General features: G+C 38.6%; 3 protein-coding genes across 7 annotated transcripts; 1 reads left to right on the top strand and 2 right to left on the bottom strand.

Moving 5' to 3' along the window:
• Positions 1-1,097: 1,097 nt before the first annotated feature.
• On the bottom strand, positions 1,098-8,715 carry LOC113533719 (metalloreductase STEAP2). 2 transcript variants are annotated; one of them, XM_034304073.2, is made up of 5 exons: positions 8,539-8,715; positions 7,217-7,754; positions 4,326-4,853; positions 3,806-3,970; positions 1,099-3,076 (listed from the first exon to the last, which is right to left on the bottom strand). In XM_034304073.2, the coding sequence occupies exons 2-5, from the start codon at positions 7,712-7,714 to the stop codon at positions 2,792-2,794; spliced, it is 1,476 nt and encodes a 491-aa protein (XP_034159964.2). In that variant the 5' UTR covers positions 7,715-7,754; positions 8,539-8,715; the 3' UTR covers positions 1,099-2,791. The 2 variants fall into 2 exon arrangements, with proteins under 2 accessions (XP_034159999.2, XP_034159964.2); XM_034304108.2 differs by lacking the exon at positions 8,539-8,715 and having other exon boundaries at positions 1,098-3,076; positions 7,217-7,752.
• A 2,970-nt stretch (positions 8,716-11,685) lies between these two features.
• LOC113534036 (metalloreductase STEAP1) lies at positions 11,686-18,637 on the bottom strand. Of its 4 annotated transcripts, none has more exons than XM_026926611.3 (6): positions 18,417-18,637; positions 17,647-17,768; positions 16,282-16,639; positions 14,578-14,744; positions 13,693-13,857; positions 11,686-13,334 (listed from the first exon to the last, which is right to left on the bottom strand). In XM_026926611.3, exons 2-6 carry the CDS (start codon positions 17,743-17,745, stop codon positions 13,233-13,235), a joined length of 891 nt encoding a protein of 296 aa, XP_026782412.3. In that variant the 5' UTR covers positions 17,746-17,768; positions 18,417-18,637; the 3' UTR covers positions 11,686-13,232. The 4 variants fall into 4 exon arrangements, with proteins under 4 accessions (XP_026782412.3, XP_053089518.1, XP_026782411.3 ...); XM_026926610.3 differs by having other exon boundaries at positions 11,690-13,467; positions 17,625-17,768; XM_026926609.3 differs by having other exon boundaries at positions 11,768-13,467.
• Positions 18,638-19,922: 1,285 nt separating this feature from the next.
• LOC117599068 (uncharacterized) lies at positions 19,923-23,634 on the top strand. Its single transcript, XM_034311952.2, has 5 exons — positions 19,923-20,156; positions 21,837-21,945; positions 22,060-22,179; positions 22,283-22,361; positions 22,634-23,634. Exons 1-5 carry the CDS (start codon positions 20,059-20,061, stop codon positions 22,723-22,725), a joined length of 498 nt encoding a protein of 165 aa, XP_034167843.2. The 5' UTR covers positions 19,923-20,058; the 3' UTR covers positions 22,726-23,634.
• Positions 23,635-27,231: the final 3,597 nt, after the last annotated feature.

Raw genomic sequence — 27,231 nt, 5'->3', positions numbered from 1 at the left:
AAGAGCTGGTACATGTCTTATGAAGCAAACCCAGTGTGAGTGTTGTTTATGAGCATATGCTGGCCACCCGTTGGCCTCTCAGTTTCATTAACTCTGCTTAATTTTATACGTCTGCTTTAGTGCATCTCCTTTGATAAATGAATACACTGATGAGATGGTATGAACTTTATTGCTCTGTCATTATTCCCTGATGTGGGAACCTGTGGCAGAGGATAACAGGCAGATCATTTCTCCTTGTTTGTTGATCATTAGCATTAATTAAGACTAATATCTCTCTGTCTCTCAGCAGTGACAAGAAGCATATTTGTAGCCATGGTAACTGCTCCTTTCTCTGCCCTGTGACGATCTTTTTGGCCCTGAGTCACTGTGATATGTAGAGCAATTAGCTGCTTAATGCTAGAGGAAGCAGAGGCACATGCAGAGGAGAGCAGTTCAATTTGTGCGTAACATTTCTTTGATAGTCCTTACATCTCACATTCACCAGGCACCTCTGCACTGGTTTCTGAGAAAGTTTATGATCGTGAACTTAATTTCATCATAAAATGAAGAGAAGCTTTATATCAGTATAACTCCAGTAATGGCCTTGGAACCCATCTGGTCCCCATAATTGCCACATCCATTAAATTGAATATTTGGCTTCAACTGCACAGAAAATACATTAGCTGAACAGGACACACACCACACACACCGGCTACTGTCTGTCTATTAAATAGGCTTAAAGCCTTCTATTTCTTTGAACAAATGTGGCCACTGGGGCAAATCCCTGCACTGACTGAACCATGCTCTCTCTATGGGCTGAGAGATATAACATAAAAAGTATGTGTTACAAAATGAAAATAAAACATATTTAACGTTTCTGCATGAGTTGTACAGAAGGCTGTGTACAGATGGCTGTCAATCAAGCATTTTCAGTTAGAATTAGCACATGCCCAGATGCCAAGACTTCGATCAGTGAAATAAGCTGGGTTTTTTTTCTGGGCTTTATCCCAATCTTTTTTCCCCCCAATATTTAGTATATTTAGTATCAAACAAACATTTTAAATATTTCACTTTTAAATCACAAGTAAAAAAAAAAAAAAAAAAATCAAACATCAGTTGGACTCAAGCAGTGCAACAGATTCTATTTTACAGAAATTTGCTATATGGCGGTTAATTAACTACTCATAAACCGACTGTCACAGGTCAATTTCTTATAAGTCCAGTTTACTTGTGGAAGAGCTCCTGACCCTGGATGTTCAGTGCACAAGAATTTGTGGTCATGTTTAATTTGAAGCAAGTGCACCATCTGCTGCATATGTTCAGTAACAACACTCAGATAACCAAAGTGACGCCATCAGCCTTTACTATTGCTCACTGTAAAAGAATCCACATAACATACTGAATTACATTTTTTTAAAAAAATGCATGTTTTTATTTTTTTCTGTGATTTGGCATGGTTAGATAAATACAATTAACATACATTGGTAGTAGCCTACATAGGAGCTATGAAGCAAGGGCTATCATCTAGTATCCTTGAGATGAATTATAACGAATCCTGGTTAATCAGTTGATTAGTGCACTTCAGTGCTGCTGCTAAAATGATCAATATAAAGTTAGTGACAGGAGTGAGACATTTTAGATTTTGATTGTTTATCACATGTATAGACAACAGCATTAAGCACTGATATTTTACCCTTTTAAACATTTCCACAAACAACAGCACATGTAGCTTTAGTAACACACATAAAACTGTAGAAATCTGTTCTGCAGTTTGATAATGCTTGTTTGGTGCTATTGCTTTGTAACTACAGTTGCAAAGTTTCACTGTGAGAGCAGACAATTACAGCAGTCTACCCACCCAGCAACTCAGCCAAAAAGGACCTACCATAACATGTATAAACGTGAAACTGACTAGCATATGATTATTTGTATTGTGAAAAACAACAAGTAATGTGCTATATACTACAGTGCTATTGAATTTTCTGATCGGTCAGAAAGTGTTGATTAATTCTATAACAGCTTCATAGTAAGGCAAATAGCTGTTTTATAAATTATTGCGCTTGTTCTAATGCTTTATTGTTTCTATAGTAATGACTAATTCACAAGGACTTGTATGGTAGGCACTCCATGTCATGTAAGTTCAATAATACATAGATTGTGGTTATTTAACAAAGTAAAATGTATAATCTTTGATATGCTGAAGCTCTCTGTAAGTGAGGGAAAGACTGTTTATACTGTAGCTGCTAAAATGTAAGTGATAACAGGAATTTACTTGTTTTGTGGATGTTAAACGGATACAAATATGCTGTCCCATTCTTTAATTAAAAAAAAAAAAACTTAATCTTTGGCAAATTGCTGTGATATAAGAGGAATAAAAGACTTCAGGATGGTAACAGATCATCATTGATTATCATCATATTCAGAATGTTACCACAGCATATGGCCAAAGCACATGGCCTAAACTGAGCTATTCATTTTAGCCATAGGCTCAATGATATGAAGTCAGAAACCCAGTCACATGCCTAGCCAGTGTGACTCCCAATTCATTTCATGCACTAATCATGTGATTCTCAAAAACACAGTGTGAACTGAGATGCCCACAGGAAAGTTCAAGACAGATCATCTAATACCTAAACGCCACATAAAAAAAAAAAAAAAAAAACTTTAGGACAAAACATCAGGATCCTTTTCTCTTTGTGTCTCTACAAATAGTCGCTTCTATTGGTCATATCAGGGACACGACATGTCTGGGCACTGCACAGTAGTAATGAGGCTGAGCTATTGCTGAGCTATTCGAGTAGTACAGATACAGCTACATGATGGTGACTCTCTCTGGGGAAACATGGGCCGCAGGTCTCTCACGATCAGCATGATGCTGACTGTCATCACAGCCTCTGCGGATTCTCTTCAGCCTCCAGGCCACGCAAGGCATCATTAGCACAGCTTTACCCACAATCACTGTAACAGGCAGAGCCACGGCTACTACGAAGGTGGGCGGCATGTAGAAACGATACGACTCCTCTTCAAACGCCCGCTTCCAGCCAAACAGCAGTGCGTGGAATGTGGCAATAAGCAGGGCAATATAGCCAAGTGTGGACTGTAACAGCAAAACAAGAGACATTCAGTCTCTACATTTGAACATTGTTAACAAAGCATATATAGTGATACAATGATATATTTGATCTGTCATATGATTTAGTAACATTATATACAGTATAAGGGGGTAGTTTTAATATAAAGCATCGGTGAAAGTATTGACTCATACCAAAACTAACTGAAAAATGAATCCGTTAACCCCTTAAACTCTCAGCTTAATATTCAGTTATTCTTTTTAAAGCATAATATTCAATAAGTTTCATGAGTTCAATAACTGCAGTGAAACAGAAAAGCTACGTAGTTACGAGAGTCAGAAATGTAAGTCTATATTTTCAGACTCTTCTGGAACAGACTTTTACATAAAGCACTACATTTAGTGTATCACATGTGACTCCACATGAATTCCTTAACATAATTAATAAAAATGACGACCATCAAAAAAAAAATAGTGTGATTGGGAATAAATTATATATTAGTATTGTCTTAATATCACATTCATTTTTGGAGTATTACATAGATAGATGCCAAAAATGCATAGTCTGGTATAATGATGATAATAATATCACTGAGACCATAATAAGTACCATGGTACTCAATGTGTGTTATTTTTATCAGAGTCAAAAGGACTAATCAACAGTACTCAAAAAAGTACTTAGCATAACCAGGGCCTGCATAAGTTATATACTCCTATATGTGCTTCCACTCACAGTAATGGTGCAGTGTCTCTAACCTGGATAAAGCTGAACTCTCGCCAGTTGAGGGTGCTGTTTACTGATGGAATGGACGTGACGGCCAAGATAGAGAGAAGGCCCAGACTCATAATACCGAAAGACACATACATCTCCACTCTCCACACCTCCTCCTCGTTCCATGAGTTTTCTATGTTGGCATGGACCTGGACAGAATGAAACAGAGAGAATATACCCTCACGCTTTGTCTAATCTATTGGAATGTACATGTACAGGCTGCGCCAGAATTATTGGCACCCTTATTGGGTCAAATTAACTTAATTACTTAATTAATAATTGCTATTACTAAGTAGGTCGTTTACAGAAAAAAGACCAAAAAGTAAAAATATACAGGAAAATATCTGAAGACACAAGCATCATATGTATCTTGCCTTTAAAACTTAAATTTTTATAACACTGATATTTTAGTTTGCCGTGCTGCAACAGGAAAGTAAACTTGGTGAACATGGATTTGCACTTTTCATATAGACACAAATGAAAACTACACAAACAGTAACAGACCTGCTGGTAGGCCATATTGAGCAACAGATATCTCTCAGACCTCCTCATGGGCAGGCAGAGGCTGTAGAGAACATGGATGCAGGCGAAGAAAAAGCTGAGCAGGCCCAGCTGTTTGCGGCTCTGTAACCATCCCTGCAGCCAGCGGGGAAAGCGCCTGAACTTGGTGCCATAGAAGAGCTGGTGTGCAGCAGCGAGCTGACCTGCTAAATATACCAGTGCCAGCAGGGTTATAGCCACCACAGGCAGTGTCCTGTTCACCATCTCCAGCGGGATCTTATAAAAAAAGCTTTGCCTATTCTTCACATACGGATGAATGATGTCCCGAATGAAAGAGTAGGCAAAGAAGAAGATGGAAAGGGCGACAGCGGTCAGAACGGGACCTTTCCAGTCTGAAAACAGCCGTAACGGCATGTTCTCTATTTCCTTTGCCAAGGAGAGTGTGCCCATGTCCACAGGAATGAAACTGAGCTGCCGGGCCAACTCGATGACCTGCTGCCTCGCTTCCACTGAGTTACTGCAGATATACACCTGCAGTGCAGAATATAACATAAACAAATGATCAGATGCATATTCCTTTCATTTCGCAAGTAAGGAATTTCATTAGCAAATTGTCTTTCACTGGATTCTGAAATTATGAATCATAATTTTTTAAAAATGATTGATTTAGCATTTTTCGCACATTGAAAAAAGGAAGCAATGAAAAAGAAGGTGGAAGATAGGTGCACAGAGAATTGATATGTTTTCATCTGGGTGCTGAACAATGACAAACCCACAGTCATGTATAATGTAGTTCCAAATAACTATGGGATAACTATATGGATAACTATATAAATATGGCATAACTATGATGTAGTAGTATACAATATCCAAAGTATATTGTAGTTCCATTGTAGTTCCAAGCACTTTTTCTTCATGTCTTGTTATAATTGCTTGGGAGCAATTATAACAAGAAAAAGAAAAATAAGGTAATTCATACTTTGTAGTTATCCAGATATCCAGGTACAGCCTTTAAGATTAAGACTCTTCCTCAGATTGTAACTCAGATTAAAATTTCAACAGACATCTCATGACTTAAATGTTAGAGACTGAAGAAAAGGCAGTAGCTAAATTTCTAAATGGAAGGAGTTGAATAATGTTAGCTCCTCATTCTGCTAGCTTTGAAACACTGCTAGTTAGTTAGCTAAAACTAGTCATCTAACTATGTCAGTTTGTAATTTACATCATTTCAAGAGTGTTACAATTGCTCTATAAACTGTTTGGCATGAATCTATTATGTTTTTAAGTTCAGATCTATTTCAATTTCTATTAAAGTTGGACTAACAACTAGGCATAACAGTGTAATATTAGTCAGCAGGTAATCATCTAATACTTGTAGAAGGCATCTGTCACCTTCCAATATGCTTCATGCCTAGTGATCTTTTAGCATCTCACTCCATGAAGTGGAGCGGTAATGGACTAAACATTTTTCAGTCATTAAAATTCAAAATGAAGCACCTGTTAAATCTTAAAAACATATCTTTAAAAACAAGATTAAGAAATTGAGTAGAAAACAAATCTGCTAATCCTTTTTTATATTGTCTTCTCCTCTTAAAAACCCTCTCTATAAAAACTGTTATCTCTGAAGCCGGCCCCGAATAAGTTCTTTAATGTGGCAGCCTGCTATCTACAGTATTATGGGAAACACATTATTCCCAGAACTTCCTGACCCCGTCCCTGATGCAATCATGCTGCAAGAGGACCTGCTTTGAAGTAAATAGCTACTTGCATTTGTTTCATGTTGTTCAGTATGGTGTGAGAAACAGGAACTGAGTCAGTGCATTAATTAATGCGTGTAATAAATAAATAAATAAATAAATAAACACATAATATGTAATGTAATGTTGAAACCCGTACTGAAATGTGCAGTCTGATAGCTTTGCTGATTGTACTGCAGTCATAAAGGCTGGTGCTGACTATATACCTCCATCTGATCCTGCCTTGATGTTCCCATGTGACACACCATCACTTTGGTAAAACCAAATAAAACTAACCATCATTAGTTTCAAATTTTATTGCCAATTACTTTAGGGCAGAGGATCGCAAACATTCTGCACTGTTTAACTCTCAAACAATTTCACTGATCAGTACACATTTATTATACAAACATAATTATACTATTCAAATTTTAGGCACAATATGTAAAAATGTGTACATTTCGTATATACTGTATATTGGCACAATATATAATAGGTCTTTTTATTGCTGCTGTATTGCTGCCCCTACTATATATTAAATGTTTTTGAGTGATAGAGATTTGGATTAAACCCATTAAATTCAAGTGACCAGTCAAATATGCTTATAGATCATTTGGATCACAGGTTAACATTAATGCTTTCCTTTTATTGTTTCTGTAGTTCCAACCCGTTCACAGGGGTGTGTAAGGCGGATGCTGCACACAATTTGAGCATAATAATAAACAGATTAAAAATGTGCTGTTATGTAACAAGGAATAATGTATAATTAGCACTTTGTGATTTCTCAGTAACATGATAAGCTGTGTTTTTTGTCTTGTTAACTTCAGCAGAGATAAAGAGGCGGATGAGGGAACGACTGATTATAACAGGAATTGATTTGTCTCATGGACGTTCCACAACATTACATATAAATACAAATGATTAAAAAGTATAAAAGACTGTAATATTTGGCACATTTCTCTGGTATAAGTGGAATAAAACATGATGGGACATCCTGTCTTTGGAAAACGATCAACTCCAGGCTGGTAAACATCACACCACCAATACTGTTGATTATTTTCCTATAACAGCACGCCCCATCGTGTTTTATTCCTTACCCTGTGTTTTCTTCCTTATCCCTCAAAATTCTGACATTGTTGGACTGACTACATGTCCTACCTGTCGACTAGCATCTTTAGGGCCTGACTGCATAGCCCATGCCGAGATGACATTAAACCCTTTCACCACATTGGACTCTGGGAAAAGGGAAGCGAGATACTCTGCGTTGGATTCTGGATACTGGTTCGATCTCCTGTTGTTGCTGACATCCACCAAGATTTTGCCAGCTAACAGGTGTTTGATGTCCCAGAGTGAAGAGTAGTGCTCTCTGCGGATAGCCAGGAAAATGATGGAGGCTTTACCCACTGCATCCTCGTGATGGGTCACATCTACCACATGAGGAAAAAACTCAGCTGCCCGCTTGGGCTGTCGACTGCCCACCACCACATGGAAGCCACTACGCAGCAGACGGATGGCCAAGCACTTGGAGAAATCCCCAGAGCCGATGATGGCCACTGAGGGCTTGCTGGAGCCTTCTCTGGGCCCGTTCTTCACACCGTTAGGAAGGAAGGAGGCCTTGCTGGCTGGACTGCTGCCCATCAGTGAGATGGAGTCCATTTTCAGACGTGGAGCTCTCGATGCTGATAAAACCACGTTTCTAAGTAGGACAATAAATTAAATTTATACTACAGATTACATATGCTTTTATACTGTATTAATTTAATCAAATACACATTGGTTACAATATAAATACATGTTGTATTTATTATGTTATAATAAATATAACATGTATTTATATTTATATAAATACATATATTTATTATGTTATAAATATATTTTTACACTGATTATTTATTGCATTAGAAGAGTGTTCACTAAGAGAGTCAAAGCATTATCAGTTATTAGGCTATAATAAAACATAATAATTCTGCTCTCAGTAGGCCTGCTGTAGAACAAGATTTGGTGCTAGAATTTGCACCAATAAACAATCTTCAATATTTGGCTAAAAAGCATTTTAGAAGTGTCGGAGATGTGACCTGTTCCACGATAGCATGTTTAAGACTAATAAAGATACAGCATGTTGGACTGTGATGAGCTCTACAGGTCCTCACAGGTCTAAATGTTCTAATAAGCATTATATCGCTTATCATTACGTTATAACCGATAGTAGTCCACATGCTGCTGGTACATGGCTGAGTACTTCTTTATAAATCAGAGAAATGTCGGAGCTGAAGCCTGCGTGTTCGCGTCTGGATGAAAACACGGCGCTGTTGGTAGCTAATGTTACTGTAGTACTGCGCAGCAGTGACCTGCCAGAGACCTGGCAATGTCAGCCGGTAACGCTGCACTAACACAAAACACTGCTTTTTTAAAAAAAAATTTATTTAACACAGTACGACCGCACATTTAGACTTTATCATGACAACACTATTCCGGCTAACCTTTAGCTGAGGAAACACTGACGTTATCGTTATCCCTCATGAATCCTCCGTGACTGTGGAATAGCAGGAGATGTCTTCGCTGTCGCAGCTCGCCCCGCCCTCTGTGGTCTGATTGGCCACGGTCTGGCTTCTCAGTGAGCTGACCTCCACCAATCAGCGACCAGATACCAGGGCACGACGATAACGTAATTAACAAACAAACAAATTATTATTATTATTGTTATTATTATTATAGTGCAGAATCTCAAAATGCTTTAAATAAAAGATTTTACAAAATTACACAAGCAATAAAACAATATGTAAAGAAAAATAACAAAAATAAAATATAAAAATGAAAAATAAATAAATAAATAAAAGCAAACAAGGAATCAGTAAAATGTTAGTACAAAAATTCTTTAAAAAACAGCTTTAATAAAAACAACAGGTTGGTCTTTAATCTGGATTTAAAAACATGTGTAATGTTCTGATATCCCCTTTGAACATGATTACAGAGTATACCACCCACATCTACCACCGACTGAACTGCATTTAATCCTAAAAATTAATGGTAAATCTACCTCACCTGAAGGGATGGGAAGAGATGGGTTCGTTTGAGAAGATGAGTAAAGTAAAGCAGAAGCTAAACAATTAAGAGCATGTGTCAAACTCAAGGCCTGTGGGCTTGCTGCTTCATTTCACTCAGCTTGCTCAAATTGAAAAATCCGGGATGCCAAAGTACCTCAAGGCATTGTTCTGCAGTTTCAGATGCTGATGGCAGGCCAGGTAGGGGAATCAGGTGTAATGATTTGGAGAAACAGTTGATAATAACCATGATTACTGTATTGTTCTGTGACATAAGAAGATCGGTGATCAAGTCAATAGCTAGATGTTACCATGGTCTCTGAGGTGTGGGCAGTGGTAGGAGTTTTCCAGTGGGTAGGGTACGAGGTACTTTGGCTTGAGAGCTGGTGGAGCATAAGGAGATTGTGGTTATCTCTGAGCATATGAGGCCACCAGTATTTTCCTTGACAAGTTGGAGGGTTCAGGGCATGCCCGGGATGTTTGGTGGCCGGGGAGGCATGGGCCCACATGAGGAGTTTGTCACAGAGGGGTGCGGGCATTTATTTTTTTCCTGCTGGGCAGGACGGGGGTGTTCTCCCCTCTGTGGCGCCTTCAGTTTCTTGGTCAATGTACCATATGGTGGCCCCCACAAATGCATGACTGTGGTAGAATGCATTCATCTGGGGTTTCATTGGGCAGAGCTGGGTATAGATGTTCTTCGATCCAGGTAAAATCGAACCTGGCGAACAGGGCCCAGCAAGATTGGAATGAGTTTAGTTCTTTAGCGGTCTTGATGTACTCAAGGATTTTGTGGTCGGTGAAGATTATGTAGGGGTTGTTAGATCCCTTCAACCAGTGACGCCATTCTTTGAGCATAAGCTTCACTACGAGAAGCTCCTGGTTGCCGATGTCATAATTGTGCTCTGCTGGTGGTAGCTTCCAGGAGAAGAAGGTCACTGGATGGAGTTTAGGCTTCTCCCCAAACCGCTGTGACAGGTCAGCCCCCAGCCTTGTCTCAGAGGTGTCCACCTCCACTATGAATGGTTTCGAAAGATCAGGGTGCTTCAGAATGGGGGCTGAGGTAAAGTCTTCCTTTGAGATGTGCACTAGCTTGGTCAACTGCTGCATTCCACTGTGGCTTCTTGGAGCCCTTCTTCAATAAGGCTGTTAGGGGTTCATAAGAGAATCCTCTTATGAACCTCCAGTAGAAATTTGCAAACCCCAGAAAATGTTGCAGTTCCTTGATGGTCTGCATAGGAGGCCAGTTGGCAACAGCCGAAACGTTATCTTGGACCATGAGCACTTCCTCCGGTCTGATGATGTAGCCAAGGAAAGCCACTCTCGTCATGTGAAACTCACATTTCTCTCCTTTGACATAGATTTGGATAGCGAGCAGCTTGGCTAATACCTGCTTGCCTTGGATGACGTTCATTTCCTTGTCTGGGGAGTAGATTAGGATGTCGTCAATGTAAGCGATGATGAACCTCCCCAGCATGTCATGTAGCACGTCATAGATCAGGCATTGGAACAGTGCTGGCGCTGAAGATAGCCCATATGACATTACACAGTATTCGAAGTGACCAGAGGTGGTGTTAAAGGTCATCTTCCACTCGACTCCCTCCCGGATCCATACCAGGTTATATGTGCCACTTAGATCCAATTTTGTGAATATTTTGGCGTCCCGGAGCTGTTCGAGTGCAGAGGATTCTAAGGGCAGAGGATACCGGATCTTTACAGTGACTTGACTGAGCCTTCAACAGTCGAGGCAGGGTCTTAAACCGCCCCCTTTCTTCTCCACAAAGAAGAAGCCAGCAGAAGCTGGTGAGGTTGAGGGTGGATATATCCCTGCTGCAGAGCTTCCTTGATATATTCAATCATGGCTTGGCTTTCTTTTGCTGACAAGGGATAGATGCAGTTACGAGGTGGTGTGGTTCCAGCCAGGAGCTCGATGGCACAATCTTATGGCTGGTGAGGTGGTAATCCATCGGCCTTGGCCTTGCTGGAAACATTCTTAAACTTGTAGTATTCTGGGGGAATTTCCACTTGGGCCTAAGTCTCTGGGCTTTCTATGGTCTTGGAAGCGACGTAGACTGAGGGAAATTGTAGGCACTTTTCAGGACAATATGCTGACCAGCATGTGATTTCCTTTTCCTTCCATGAAATCTGTGGGAACCCGAGTTCCATGGGGACCTTGGTAGTAACTGTGACGAGGAGGGAGATCCATTCCTGGTGCATGGGTTCAGTGCAGTGGGTGATGGAACCACCTCGATGGGGCCACCGTCCAGTTCTTGTACGTGGAGCAAATGTTGCAGTGGTTGGAGGGTTAGCTGTAGCTTCTCAGAAAGAGTGCTGTCAATGAAGTTTACAAAGGCACCAGAATCAGTGCTGAAACATGACAGACATTCTCTAAGTGCATGATCTGAATGGGGAGTGCAAAATTCTGGTGAGAAAAACCGTGTGGGAGACAGAGGTGGACATCACTCCCTCATGCTCCCAATTTGGGGCTTGGGTGGGCAGCTTGGAAGGGCAATGTGCTACTTGGTGCTGAGGACTGCCACAGTAGTGGCACAATTTCTCCTTCTCACACCATTGGCTTGGCTGAGATGCATGGGTTCTGTGAGATGGATTTCGGGAACTGGGATGTGGCTGTAATACCTCCTCGATTCCTCAGCATGACGTTGAGACAAATGGACATGCCTATAAGGGAATCAAGGGTAGTTTGGTCTTCCCAGCAGGCCAACTTGGTTAGGACATCGGCGTTCAGCCTTTGACGATATGTTGCCTTGAGCGCCGGTTTATTCCAGCTGCTTCCCACGGCCAATGTGCAGAAGTTTAAGGCGAAATCTGCAGCGCTTTGGTTCCCTTGCTTCAGGCTGAGGAGTTTCTTGCTGATTTCCTTGTCTTTTGGACAGTGGTCAAAGACCCTCTGGAAGAGCTGGAGGAAGTGCTCGTAAGAAGCCATGTGCTTGCCTCTTGAGACCACACAGCGGTTACCCAGGTGAGCACTCTGTCAGTCAGCAGGTTGATGAACTGGGCGATCTTGGTGTGGTGAAGACTATATCAATACAAAGGCTTGGTAACAACTGGAGAGAATCACAGAGCATATACTTCGCAAGGCGAGTGTGGATTGAGAGTCCTTATATATATACACTGTGGTCTGTAATTGTGAACAGGTGTGTGTAATCAGTAAGACGGTGAACTTGAACATGACTGTCTCTGTTGGTGCTGGGTGTTGTAGTCCGTAGCGGCCATGTTTGTAGGCCGCGCTGTACTCTGGGTACTATAGTTGAACACCGTTTCCAGCATTGACACGGCACTTCTTTTTTTCTGGAAATACCCTAGTCTAATTTTAGAGCAGTGTTAAAAATTAATAGCCTTTGTTTATGGCCCTTTAAAGTCTCACAAAAATACTGAAGTGGCCTTGGGAGAATTTGCGTTTGACACCCCTGATTTAGAGCATCATTAGCAAAACTTCATAGTTGATAATTAACTTAATAAGCAGCGAGTATAATCGTAGGTCTGAAAAACAATGGCTGCATTCTTATTCACATACTACCATACTAAATAGATGGTCAAATTAGCAGGGTGGTGAATGTCACCATTGATGTCGTACTATTCTAACAATGTTTAGTACAACAGGGTATAATTTAGGTATAATTTAGAAAGCCTTGCTTTCCCCCACTTATCACATTTCACACTCAGTTCTCAAGAGTGACCTAACACTGAGGCGCAATAAACCTGACTAAGCAGCCAATGAATGTGCCAAAAAGGAGTGCAAGATACGTGTGATATTTGTTATCTGAATCTGTTTGTGATAGCTTAATGAGGTAGTCATGACAGAATCATGTATCAGTCATAAAAGTTTTTTTCTTTTCTTTTATACAGAAGAATATGCTGTAGTAACAATATACATAATTGTACTGTATTATTTTACAATGAATAACTACTGTAAAATAAGTAGAAAAGAGAGATCATATTAGTTCATACCAAAACGTCCTAATGCATTACAGTATAAGCAAATTAAACATCTTCCACAAGTTGTGAAAAACATCACTTTGCAAAACAATCATGACTTAAAACCCAACATTCCTGAAACACAAGTTTATAAACTCCATGCCTCTAAGACAGAGTGAGTCAGAGTGAGTCCTTGTATATTAATCCCTTTCGCCCAGGTCTTTCCCAGCCATGACGAATGCGTTCCAGTCTCTTGTTGAAACAGGGCATGGCCAACACAGCCTTGAGCAGTAACACCACACCTGGGAGGAAGGAGGCCAGTATAAATGATGGAGGTGTGTACCATACATAGTGCTTCAGCTCCACCCACTTCCTCCATCCATACACCAGAGCATGAGTTGTGCACAAAAACAGGGCTGCATGTCCCAGAATTCTCTACAGAAACATGGAGAGAGCCTATGCAAAATCATGCAAGTATCAACGAAAAATAAAAAAATAACATGCAGAGCAATGTTCACTATGACTGTGGAATCCATATCCCTGATGTATGGTGAGGTCATTTCTGAGAGGAAACTGCTCAAGACCATAAAACTGATCTGTATCACTGTATGAACTGTATCATATTTCAGTGCTTGTCTGGATTCTCTGTTTCTCACCTACCTGGACATACTGGAACTCTCTCCAATTTAGTGCATCCATAACAGAGGGCAGGGAGGAGATAGCCACCAAGGCCAGAATGCCCAATCCGAGGATTCCCAGTGAGATATAGATCTCCATCCTCCAGACATCATCCTCTACCCATGAGTTCTCCTTCTTCTGTTGCACCTATCACATAAATTACTCTTGGGTGCTAGAGAACAGATGTCATTAGGCTAAATAAGAGTTATCAAACTTATAACAAAGTTCAGACTAAAATGATTAAATTCTTTACATAGATTATGTCACACCATAAACAGAAGCAGCAGAATAGAAGAAGTGCCATTTGTTATAAAATATTTCCATGCTCTGTAGTTAAGGCTTCTAAAATTTTTTGTTTGTTCTAGCAAGTTGGCTAGAATGTGACAAATAAATGTGATTTTTGATGTACTACTACTACCACTACTACTACTAATAATAATAATAATAATAACAGTAATATTAACAATAAATGCTGAATAATGGGCTAAGAAAGTAAGCACTTTATAACTAAATTGTGCACTAACTCAGTGTCTCAGTGCTGCCACTGTTCATTACTATTAAACGCTTGAGACACATCTGAAACACTCCTGAATACCTGCTCATTTAAGAATACTTTTAAGGCTAAAGAATTTTTGTACATTGCTCCCATTCTTAGGCCTAATTATAGGAGTAAATTTCCTGACGTTCAAGGATTTTTTTTGACACTAAAGACAGATTTTTTTCTCTGAGTGGCTTTTATACATACTGGCCCTGGTCTTGCATGTAGAATGCAGGAGAGTAATATAATTTGACATGGTATGAATGTTAAGTGAATAATAACAATGTTCTTTTCATGTGAAAAGGATTTAAACTTAATGCTTTCCTCACCTGCTGGTAGGCCCAGTTGAGGAGTTTGTATCTGTAAGAGCGTCTCATTGGGTAACTCAGGCTGTAAATGGCGTGTAGGCAGGCCAGAAGGAAGGCCAGCAGACCTAGCTGTTTCCTCACACCCAGCCAGTTTTCCAGCCAAACTGGGAAAGAGCTGTATTTAGTGCCTGACGAAGAAGAGTAAAATTATTTACCTGATGCTAACTAGTTTGCTCTGTAACAGATGTGTAATATCAGTCATGGAAGGTATATAAATGAAGCCATTTGGCTGTGGTGGTTCATTCACAGGAAGTTTGCATTAGAGTAACACACAGTAAACATTGCACCTTACCGCCGCATTCAAGACTGCCTGATTCAGCAGGTTACTGGCAAAAGACTGCAGCTATTTCATTTCAACGATAGCATCAGACAGCAAGACTCACCTAACTAGATATATCTCACACTATCAAGTCTGTTTTCTCACAAATAAAGGGAATAAATGGATCCTTGAGAAAACAGTGGGTGGATTCACTAACAAATGACTGGAGCCAGTGCATAAAAAACTCTTATGACTAGTGCTTCTGTTTGAAACTGCAAAACAGGAGTGCCTTATGGAAAGACATGACAATATTTCTCCAAAGCACAATAATCATATTCTTTACTGACTCTCTTTAGAAAGAGCTGATTGCTTACTAACATGGTGCTGGTGCCAGTACTAGGTTAGGAAAAGATTTTTTAAGAACTGTGTTTTTTACTGGCTAAAGAGCCAAACAACTTCATAATTAGATGTGGAAGTTTACTACTGAATGACAAAGCTTTGTTTTGCATTAGCAGTGTAGCTTATATTCAGTTACAGTATTTGAGCTTATATTCAGTTACAGTAATGGAGCTTATATTCAGCAGTATTTTGGTGGTAAAATCAAAATGATTTTGCTGTTTAAGAACGTAAACAGTTCTAGATCAGGCACTGGCTCTGGAACTAGTACTTCATTGACAATACAAGGCCACAGGACTAGGGTGGTATTAACACAAGCCAAGGACAAGGTTGGTTCTGAATCCAATATCAATCCAAATCATGGTCATTGGCAGACAATGGCAGACATCATACCATGGCCTGACTGGCAACAGTTTGTATGGCGTCATGGCCATGACAAGATAAGGACCCAAAAGACTGTGTTGACTCATTTCCTGTTCAACCTGTACACCAACAATTTTAGGTCATGTCATCTGCAGAAAATCTCTGATGACATGGTAACTGATTACAAAATTGGGGTGGACTTCAGGAAATGCCCAGTCCCCTGTAGATGGTGTCAGTGTAGAAGTGGTGAAGACCTACGACTCACTGTGGGTTTACTTGGATAACTATCAATGCTGATGCCATGTACAAGAAGGGACAGAAGGCCTTTATTCCTTGCGAAGGGCCTCCAGTGTATTTTGGAGCAGCACATGTGTTATAAACAAACTCAGTAGACTGATTAAAAAGTGTTGGTCTGTCTTAAGAGTAAAACTGGATTCTCCAGAGGCTATGGCAAAATGAAGGGCACTCTATAAAAAGTTTCTCTGTTTACCATCTGTCATCCTGAACGTTGTCCCATGCTTTTCAAAACATTCACTTTGTTACTTATTGCAATGAGTTTTAAATATGTAGTTGCAATTGTATGTGGAATTTTAACTTCAACACAATCAATACTAATGAAGATTACTTCCAGATGCTCGTTTGCTCACCTCTGTGTAGTTGCAGTAGAGCAGCCAGCCCTCCAGGCAGATAGACAAATGCCAGCAGAGTGATTGATGTCCAGGGTAGAACTTTATTTAACACCAGGATGGGAAGCTTGTAGAAGTCATTTTTACTCTGAGACACATAAGGCTGCAGCACATCCCGGAGGAATGTGTACACAAATGCCACAGCCATAAAAACAGCCATCAGCTTGAGAGGGAGGTGCCACTTGGGGAAGAGGGGCATCTCTTGTAGGCGAACGCTGACAGGGAACTCAAATTCCTCTAGTGCGAATGCAGACAGCAACGGGTGACGATTCATGCTTGACAACATCTGTTCAGCCTCCACCTCTCCCTCCTCGGGTTCCTGAGAAAAGGCAAGAGCTGTAATCAGTGTCTTAAATCTAATTATGACTATGGAGAACTGTGATCCTAAGATGATATGGTGCTGTACCAAATAAATGCTATTTAGGGGCAATATTCAGTGGAAAAGATGCTGTTCTGCTCTGATGTCAAATACTGACAATATAGCACCATTCATTTTGAAGTGAAGTGAAGTGGAGTTTATTGTCATTTCAGCCATATAGAAGTACATAGTGAAACGAAACAACGTTTCTCCAGGACCAAGGTGCTACATAAGAAACACAGAACAACACAGAACTACAAGGGACTACATAAATTATACAATAAAGGGCACAAGTGCAAACATGTGCAGACAGCACAAAACAGTACAAGACAGTACAGTGACTACTGGGACAGACAATGAGCATAGTAAGTCCCAGTGCAGCGCCGACCAGTACACAGTTCTGTTTAAAGTGAACCTAGTGACAATAGTGCAAATAGTACAAGAGTACAAAACAAGTAGCTATTACAAAACAGTATACTATTGACTTCATAGTTAAAACAAGTATACTATTGACTTCATAGTTAAAATAAAAGATGCAAACATGCTTCATAGTTAAAATAAAAGATGCAAACATGCTTCCCAGTCTAGATTTTTCCTCTGTACATCAGTCCTAAAGATTACAAAACCCCTAAATCTAAATTCATTAAAACCTGAGGAAGAGTTAGAAAGCATGAATCCTTATCTCTTCAGAAATCCAGGAATATCTATACATGAAGTTTTTCCAGAGATTTGTAAACTTTTTCCATAAAATAAAAAAACACCAGAAATAATTTAATGTGCAAATGACATTTCTGTAAAACATTGTTTCTGTCTTTTTAAGCAATGTAACATATTAGCTATGGAAGCATGCCAAATAGTTGCAAGCATGCCAAACATGCCAAAAGTTCATTATTCCTGAGAAGGTTTTGATTATTTCTTTTAGATGCATGTTATATGGGTCATTCACCCTATGCTGCAGTGTACCGTGCCTTTTGAGTGAGCTGTAGTTGTGGTTCCACTTCAGATGGTTGAAGGCGTTCATCATGGTACGTTGTTACCTCTCCCAAATCACGAGGACATCTCTCCATAATAGGGCAAACAGCAGTAAACCCTACAAAATTACCCACAATGCATTGTTATGCTAGGCCTTTATGGACAAACTCCACAAGTGCATTAGTGCTTTATTGCAATTCGTTCCCATGCCAAGAATGAACCCTTCAAGCATGGGGGCACAAAGACAAAGTCTGGCATTCACGTGACTGCCCTGTAATAACCAAGGCATTAATTCTTGGAGTTGGGGAGACTTTCACAGCCAGTGCTGTTAAGAGGCTTTACATTTAGCATCTTTATTAAGCATTGTAAGAGTTATTCATCCTGACTTAGTATTCTAGAAGTCAAAGTATGCAACATTATTACTACAACTGTACAGGATTTATATTGCTATTTGTAACACTCTATACATTCTATTACATATGACGCATGTGGCTCTCTTGAATATTTGAAGTATCTGTCCCTGTCAAATAAGTAATCCAACTACTTCAAATGTTATGGAGTTTGAGGTCAGTGATGATTTCAATAGTAAATCATTTTATGGAATATGCTGCCTAGCTGAACCATACCACTTCTCCATTCATGCTTATTGTGCAACTTTAATACAGATAGATGGCACTGAAGTTGAAACCATGCCAAAGACATGATTCAAAACATGCAGCTAGCAAAATACACTTAGTGGGTCATACAGTCAAAAAGAGAGCCATACCTCAGCACATAAACTTCACACTTCTCAACCAGTCCACAGCAGAGTCCGTGTAGCTGTTAACCGTGTGTGTCCTGCATTAAATAAAAATAAGTGGCTAAAAGAATATGTACATATGAGGACAAAAAGGTAAACTTCTAAAAGGAAACGAATTAATTCTTCGTTACTCTCTCTGACACTCTCCCTGACACAGCGTACGTCCTTTACCAGAGACGGAGACTCATTCATCTTAGCTCCGCCTCTTATAAAAGTCCACCAATCACAGCTAACATGCATCATAGACCGCGCCCATTATAAAACACTGCTGCGTGCACTAGCGAGGTCCACTAAACCTTTTCACTTTATTTATTTATTTATTTACTAACTTACTTACTTATTTAACATTTTCAGTAAATTATATGTTACTGTAATTAATGTTAATTCACTTAGTTTTTATTATTATTATTATTATTATTATTATTATTTATGTATTCATTTATTTATTTATTTTTTAAGTGTAATACTGTAGAAGGCTCAATGAAAGACAACCCTGTTATAGCTACTGGTGAAAATCTCACATATGCTTCTAGAGATATGTTTGTAATGTATATTACACAAATAAGAACAATAGTAAGCTTGTTATTCATTATCCTATATATCACTTTCATAACCAAAACATCAGTAACTCTTCCCATATACTGCATTTTATACTATACAGTAAATAGAAATAATATGTGATATGATTAATTCATATAAGAGGTATGTTGCAAGAAAAAAAAAAAGTGTCTAATAGACATAAAGAAATATGTCTCTATACGTCCTAATTGATTTATAGTGATATAGTGTATGGTTTTTTTTATTATTATTTTTCCTATTATTTAAATTAATTTTAAAAATTATAATAATTAAGCAAAAAAAAAAAAAAGTTTACATACTACAGCACCAACCCAGATGTGATTATTCTAGCACTGTTGTCATTACATATAGTGGCTTGCATGCATATTCACCCCCTTGAACTTTACCACAATTTGTATTACATGGAACAGAAATGGCCAAAAGGCCAAGGTTAACTATCAACATGATGCTCTCACCACAGTGCTTCATTGTGGGGATGGTGTTCTCAGGGCAATGAGTAGTGCTGGGTTTCTGCCAAACAGTACTTTCTGCCAAAATTCTGATTCAGTTTTAGTCTCATCAGACCAAAGAAATGTTTTCCACGTGAGTCAGTTTAGGGGTTTCACAGTAATGGAGGTGAGCAATCAAAACTTTTTATTTGTAAAGTTTGCAAGTCACACTTTGAGCTACACTATATACTATAAACAATGAGCTACACCATTGTTTCAAGAAGTGCATATTATTCCATCACTGTAAATACAGATTTTATTTTATATTTTGTTTGTACTTTGCACTCCAAACATGTACAGTATTCATTTTATATTTGTAAACAGTAAATAGCGTCTGAAGACATTGGACTGCACAGTGTTTGAACCTTTGGTTCTGCTTTGCCTTGTTCTTCTGAAGAGAGCAAGAATGTGTTCTAATTTAATTTCAGCCAGTTTCCTTTAGGAAAACTCACATGAGCATCCTGTGATTCTGCAACGACTCTCATCATTCCCCACCAGAACGTCAGACAGAATAGCTGTGGATTGAAATCACTGAGATCATAATGCATCTCTCCAGGTGTCTCCTGCTGGCCATGCTGGCATTAGGATCATTAACCATGTGCTCCTCAGGCCCTCTTCATGCACAGTGCAAAGTGGAATGGTAAATATGCTAATTGTTTGTGTACCTGTCTGTTTGCTTGCTTGTTTTGGTTTCTCTTTCTGCCGAGTAAACTATAAAAATCTAAGTGTTAACTCTTAGTGTGTGTTAAGACTGTTAAGTGTTAACTCTTGCTGTGAGGTTGGTGTGATGTGATTAATTTAAAGGTGTGTATTTAGGTTGAACTGTGTTGTACTCTAAAAGGAACACCCCTTGTACACCTATTATATGATGTTGATAAGATAATGTTACAGATAAGATGACAGAATACATGTGGAAAATGAAGTATTTTTGGAAGAGCAGTGGCAGAGTAAAAGTCTGTAAAAAAAAAAAAAAAAAAAGAATGCTGTTGTAATACAATGTTGTGTAATCACGTGTGTATATGTGTAAATCAGAACTCTTTCCCCCTACTTTACTAGACTACACTGACTTTTGCATTAGAAATGATTGTAGCATGGCAATATTATTCATGAAGATATTACTGAACATATTATGTAGTATATGATTAATTAATTGCCTCGTAAATTTGGATGTCTAAATAAATATAGAACATCTAGATGTACTTATTCAGGCTAAACAAAAGAGTGTCTGTGGCATTTCATAACATTTACCCACTATGTCATTTCCAGTAACTACTTTATTCCAGGTTGCAATAAATGCAGAGCTTATCCCAGGATGACTGGCCATGAGCCAGGAGCACACCCTGGATGGGACGCCAGTCTGTCACAAGGCACCATACTCACACCTAGGGCCAATTTATCATAGCCAGTCCATCTATGTGCATGTTTTTGGGAGGAAACCCACACGGACAAGGGAAGAAACAGACAGAACTTAAGGGCCACGTTGTCATTCAATCTCTGGTTGAAGCCAACATGTTTGTTTTCCTCGAAGAGGTCTGACAGAAAAAACTCATATATCCTTTTGTGTCTTATAAACATCAAATGAATAATTAATGCATAAAATGGAAAAACTGTCAGTGAAAGTTCAGAGGACAGTATGCCTCTGTGTGAGCTGCTAAAGGTCTGGACATTGAATGAATTCAGCAATGTCCTCTTTCTTCCAGTTGATGGCAGCATTTGAATGCAGATGGGCAAATGTCAAATCTCTCTCCAGAGAGATTATATATGTTTTTATAACTAATATATGTATGTTGACTTGGGTGTCCTGTAGTACTATGGCTCTTAATGTGGGGTCTCTTGAAGCATATTCAGGGGGTCTGTAATTTTTTTTTTTTACTTTGATACAGAGGCAGCAATCACAACTCACCATTATGAATTTTATATTTAGGTTGTGTTATTAGCCTGTTTGACTGGTCAGTTGAACTGAATGGATTGAATCCAAACCTCAGTATCTCAAAAACAAGGCACATAAATAATGTCTGCTTGGACATAATATGTTCTGTCTGAAGAAAATATCAGGAATTAAAAGCGCTTTGGCTGCAATACATTGAATGGTATTGTACAAATTTAAATAATTAACCTAATATTTGAATAGATGGGTTATGTACTGCTGGAGTCTGTGGAATTTATTTTACAATTAAATGGGCTACAAAAAAGTTTGAGAATTCCTACTGTAGTAGGAGGAAACAATAACGCATGTAGCTAGGGGCTCCCAGGAATGAGACTGTAAATTCCAGAAGAACCGTAACTCTATATTGAAAAGTTACAATATGTTTTGTTTCAGGTACTTTGGGCTTCCTTGCAATCATGTGTACCAAGCCTTGGTCACTCAGATTAAAAAGTGGAGGACAATGGCAGGTTGTTCTATGGGTGGAGAAAAGTGTCTATACAAGGTATGTGTGTGTGTGTGTGTGTGTGTGTGTGTGTGCGTGCGTGTTGAATGAGTATTAAGCTGTAACAATTGAATGAATTAATTAATTAATGAAAATACCATTTTACAATTATAGCTCCAGTCAGCCTCCGTCCACTTCATTGCAGCAAAGCACATGGCACCACGGAAGAAATATGTGGAAGATATAAACTTCAGACTAGTTCCTTATAAATTCTTCACCCATTGCCACGTATCAGTAAGAGTTCATTGCATATGCACTTAATTTGCTTTGCATATATCACTTTAACTTATACCTTGAGAACAACACTGTATGTGAACAGCATTAAAATTCTCCATAGGCCATGTCAGTCTCAGAAACCTGGTATGCTGTTACAGACCATGGCACTAATTACTGCAACCTCTACAACTTAATAGAAGGTAATTCATTACACACAGTTCACATTTGCATTTCACACAATGCACATTTACATTTATCCATACCTAAAGGTTAAATGCATTGCTGAAGAGTCTAGCAGGGGCTCTCTGGAAGTCCTGACATTTAGACTCTGGTCACTAGCTCAGAACATTAACCACTGGACTACTACTGTCTTTTAATATGACTAAGATTTATTACCTTCACAGATCTACAGAAAAGAAAGATTACAAACAAGTGGTCTTGACTCAAGTTTTTTTTTTAATGATTTGTATAGGGAGTGGACTGACTGAGGCTCCAGGTTATAAGGAAATCACCAGTGAATTCCTGTGCACACAGCGATCCTCTGCCAACTGCACTGTTTACTGATGATGGCCTCCGTTTAAGCTAAATATTATCTAGCTGACAGGTCAATATTATAGCAATAGACATATGTATAAAAGATGTTAAACATACAGTAAAATGTAATAATGTTAATTATTGTGTCTCAGTGTGTGTAAAACTATGTGGCCTGTAATGAACATTTGGAGTATTTTAAGAATTTGCTCCTTTGCCACTGTTCTTTCTTTTTTTTTTGATCTCATCCAAAATTAAATTCAAAAGGAACATTATATTTTAGCTGCTTTCTTAGCACAAAAGAAATTGTAAGGGGCAAATATAGCTCTCAGTGCTGCTGAGGTGAAGCACTGTCTTCAGAGAAACATTGTTCTTTTTGACGCATAGAGCAGTTTTTCTCTTAAAGACAGCAATGTTTTCTAGATCCACTCCCAGCCATGTGGATTGGAGGGCAGCTTTTATTAGGACAGCAATATAGTCAGCCCAACTCAGCCATCCATCATAGAAAATTCAACGTGCCTCAAATCGACACTGTTGGCCTGCCGCGGCACTGTCTGTCCTGAACATTACGACTGATGTGGCCTGCGCTGGCCTGAAGAGGGCAATGCCTGCAAACACTCCAGCCCATCATTTATTTGATTGTGGCACAAATTGTGTAGTTCATTTTTAATCATTAAAACTACACTTTCAGAATGGTTTAGTAACACCTCAAAGTATTTTTTGTACTTTTTATAAAAGTTGTTTTAGTAGTGATATGTAGTAATGATGGTTAATAAGTTTATGCCATATTCTGAAAAGTGATGATACCAAAACCTTCTATATAGCACAGTGTGTCCTGAACTGATATATATGTAGTGACAGAGATGTAGAGGCTGGAGACAAAAAAATATGCTTAGGTTTTATTTTAAGGATACTGCAAATTTTTTTCTTTTTCCACACAAGGCCTTTGAACTTTATATTTTTACCCTTTAAGCATTTTTATAAATATAATTAAAGTGGAACAATAATCTATAGCAGTTATTTAGGAGGACTAAAATTATATAATTTATGTTTATCTATTTACAAAAGTAAGCATGCCATTAACTGAAAATATATATCTTTAATTATAATAAATATTCTGTACTAATCAGGTAAAACTCACCACACTCCTTTACCTCTTTCTCTCAACACTAAGATCAATCTTGATTGACAGCTCTTAAAGACCTCTAAGACTACAAGGTATGAGGTAGAAGTGTAGCATTTGTGACTGTCTTTTTCCCTGCTTCCTAACCTAACCCTCAAAATGATCAAATTTGTCATTGATGAAAGGGTGCAAAAATCCTCTCGGAACCAATTAAAAAGCCCCTGGCCCTCCAGGGCAGCAGGCCACAGCCTGACAAGGAAGTGGAGAAAGGTAATCAGCACCTGGCTATTGAACAATATTGAAAAGCACAACAATAACACACAATAAATCACAGTGAGAGCTACAGTGGATATGCTCTCTCAAGGACAAACAGGTTGTTCTCTCAGGCACAGGAGCCACCTTGAAAAAAAACATTTGCTACCTTCTTTCTCCTTGCTTGTTGATATACAACTCTTAAAAGATTTTAAGACTAGATATTAATATAGACTAGATAGTAAACTAGTCTGTACTGATTTGCATGTAACTGTATAATAGTGTAATATCACTCAGCAGCAAATTAAGGAATTGGACTTTAGTAATTACAAATTATTTAGGTTCAGTTTGGGTGATCATTTGAGTGAAGCAGATTCTAGGTATGCTTCTACGCACAATATATATAAACCTAGGGAAGTTGGATATAACAAAGTGAAGTGCCTTTACCCTTAATTTGCACATTGGCGGAATTTTGATGCTTTTCATAAAGGAAATTTGAACTTTATCTTCAGTCAGATCCTATCAGTAAGTCTCTTGGTGCAGCTCTCATTTGGCATGACACAGTATCAGATCAAGGGACGAGAAGAATGTAACTGGAGGGCTTGCTCCATGTGCCCCAGTCAATAACACTGAACATCACCCCCTCACGAATCAGAACCCCAATGGCCAAGCCACCTGCAAGACTGAGTCTCAGACATGCACATTTTCTATAACAATTGCACTTCATCATGAATGAATTTCCAGATGCTGGTACACCTTCAGTGCAGATTAAATCGGACTTACATCTCATCGTGGCCTGTGTATCCCCAGGGCAGAGGCAGAGTGTGCACTAGATGACAGCATGACGCTTGTCACCAACATACGCCCAGCTTTTCTTCCCCCTCACTGGATCTGCCAGTACTGCTTATGTCTCGTTCTCACATGGGGAAATCAGTGAAAATAATTCTGCTCTATTGTTGTAAAAAAATGTAAGGACCTATATCATGGTAGATTACAAACATTCAGACAGCATTAAGATAAACAAGTTTAGATGGATGCCTCTGGTAAATTAATCCATGTATACAATTTTAGCCAAACTACACAGGGATGCTAAATTTGTTGAAAGAAATATCTCGGGTTATTTAGTATTATTAAAATTAATATGCACTAATAAAATCATGTCAATTTCAAAAATTTAAAAATATTTATTTATATTTATATATATATTTATATATATTATTAAACAAAAGCCAGTAAATTAGGAAATGCCCTTGTCTTTTCTTTTTGGTGCTTTATGGATTGCTGTAAGGAACAAATCACCCTCAATCAAAATATAGAACAGGACACCCATTTAAGGTGTCCAATTGCTCATTTACTGAGGTAGTTGTTCAGTGATTTTTTTTTAAAACTTTCAGTTTTAATGAAATCCCTCACTCACATGATTTCATCTGGCCTGAGCATTAATGGTAGAGGATGTAATAATTACACTGAAATATTAATTCAACCCTTGAGACAGAGCCATGAATCACCAGCATGACCAAGTTGAACATACGCTCTTGTCCTTTTTCCTAATCCACAAGACAAATTAATATGACAAATAATTGTAATCCACTCTTAGAAGGCTGAAGCCTTATTGTATTACAGAAAGGTAGTATTTGAAACGATTTAGGAAAGTAGGAGAGTGATTAGATCCATTTGATATGCTGTGTTCTGGAAACTCGGGGTGTAATGACAGAAAAAGTGAACGATTAAGAGCAATACCCTGATTGGGTCTGGAATTCAAGAATCTAGAATTAAAGATGTAAAAGTAATGTAATTTTACTATTGATGAATTTTATTCATGATTAATTTTACACCATCACATTATTTTAATTTCCAATTTGATTCCATTTTGTAAAGATGATATTTTAGAATTTTTTAAAATTCTTTTATTATTTTTTTTAGAACAACTCCTTTTAGTGATATGACTTGGCCTTTCTTTCAGATTTATACCATGGAGCACGCTCCATGAACACGCCTTCTCTAAAATATGTTCATTGTTTATATTTGTAAAATCAGTACTTATTAACTATGGATTTTGATTATGTAGGTCCGATACAAGGGATATTTTTTAATATACATCTTATTTACTATTAGTAGAAGTTTTGTTACTTGTATGTATTTAATCCCTGTGGTTTGACTGGGTAAAATTCAGATTGCATCAGCAGTTTTTATGTAGTCTTTAACAAATATTTTGTGATTTGCACTTGAACAGCCTGAAGTTTAAGTCTTAAACTATGTTTCCATTCTGTGTTTTCTGAAGAGCAATGACCCTTGCTTCTTTTTAGATGTGAGCTCAGCCTCTGCTCTTCCTGAGTCTGCAAGCCATCCCTCAGCCTCTCTTTACTTTTCCACTGCTATCACTCACTGCCTCACGTAAGTCTAAACCCTGACACAAGCTGGGAGATGGGATTACCAGCAGGGAGCTGGAGGCTGATTGCATTTCTGTGCTGTCTCTGTGGTGGAGGGGGGTGGTGATGGTGCCAAGGTGGGCACAGGTGAAGGCTAGTGCTGTCGTCCAAGGAGGGAACATTGTGGAGGGCTGGACAGAGGGATGGATGTATGGCTGGTGTCATCTGGATGTCTCCATGTTGTTCATCACTCAGTGCTTCTGCTAAAGGGAGGATGTCATCTGGGTCTTGATTTTAGTTTTGCAGGTCATTGTTCTGGGCAGAATATTCCCAATACCACACTTGTGTTGGGCAAAATACAGAACACTTGGGTTTTCCCCAAGACCATGTCCCTGCTTTTATAGTGTGAGTGCCAAAGAATTGAAAAGTTGATTGCACCAGCAGACAGTGTTGATATAATGAAACCAAGTTGTAGTTTACAGTTGTTCATAATAAACATACGTAATGAAAATGGACATTATTAAGTTACAGTTCTGGAATGGTGAGGTAAGTAAAAGTGAAGACACCTGACATTCACTGTAAACTGACCTTGTTACTCATTTATGCCATTTATGACAATAACTAACATTAGTCACTAACAAATTGCTGTAATTTTGGACAGTTTGATATATCGATTCACATACGTATGCTACCTGGTTCATAAATCTCAGACGAGCAGCTGGGTGCATCTGAAACAGAAATCATTCAACATGCTTCTGACACCAATCAGTTTGACAAAGATGATAAGTGAGCATT

This window comes from Pangasianodon hypophthalmus, chromosome 1 (assembly GCF_027358585.1).
Source record: "Pangasianodon hypophthalmus isolate fPanHyp1 chromosome 1, fPanHyp1.pri, whole genome shotgun sequence".
Taxonomy (NCBI): domain Eukaryota; kingdom Metazoa; phylum Chordata; class Actinopteri; order Siluriformes; family Pangasiidae; genus Pangasianodon; species Pangasianodon hypophthalmus.
Note: the sequence above shows the minus strand (reverse complement) of the source record. Positions and strands in the feature narration are given on the sequence as shown.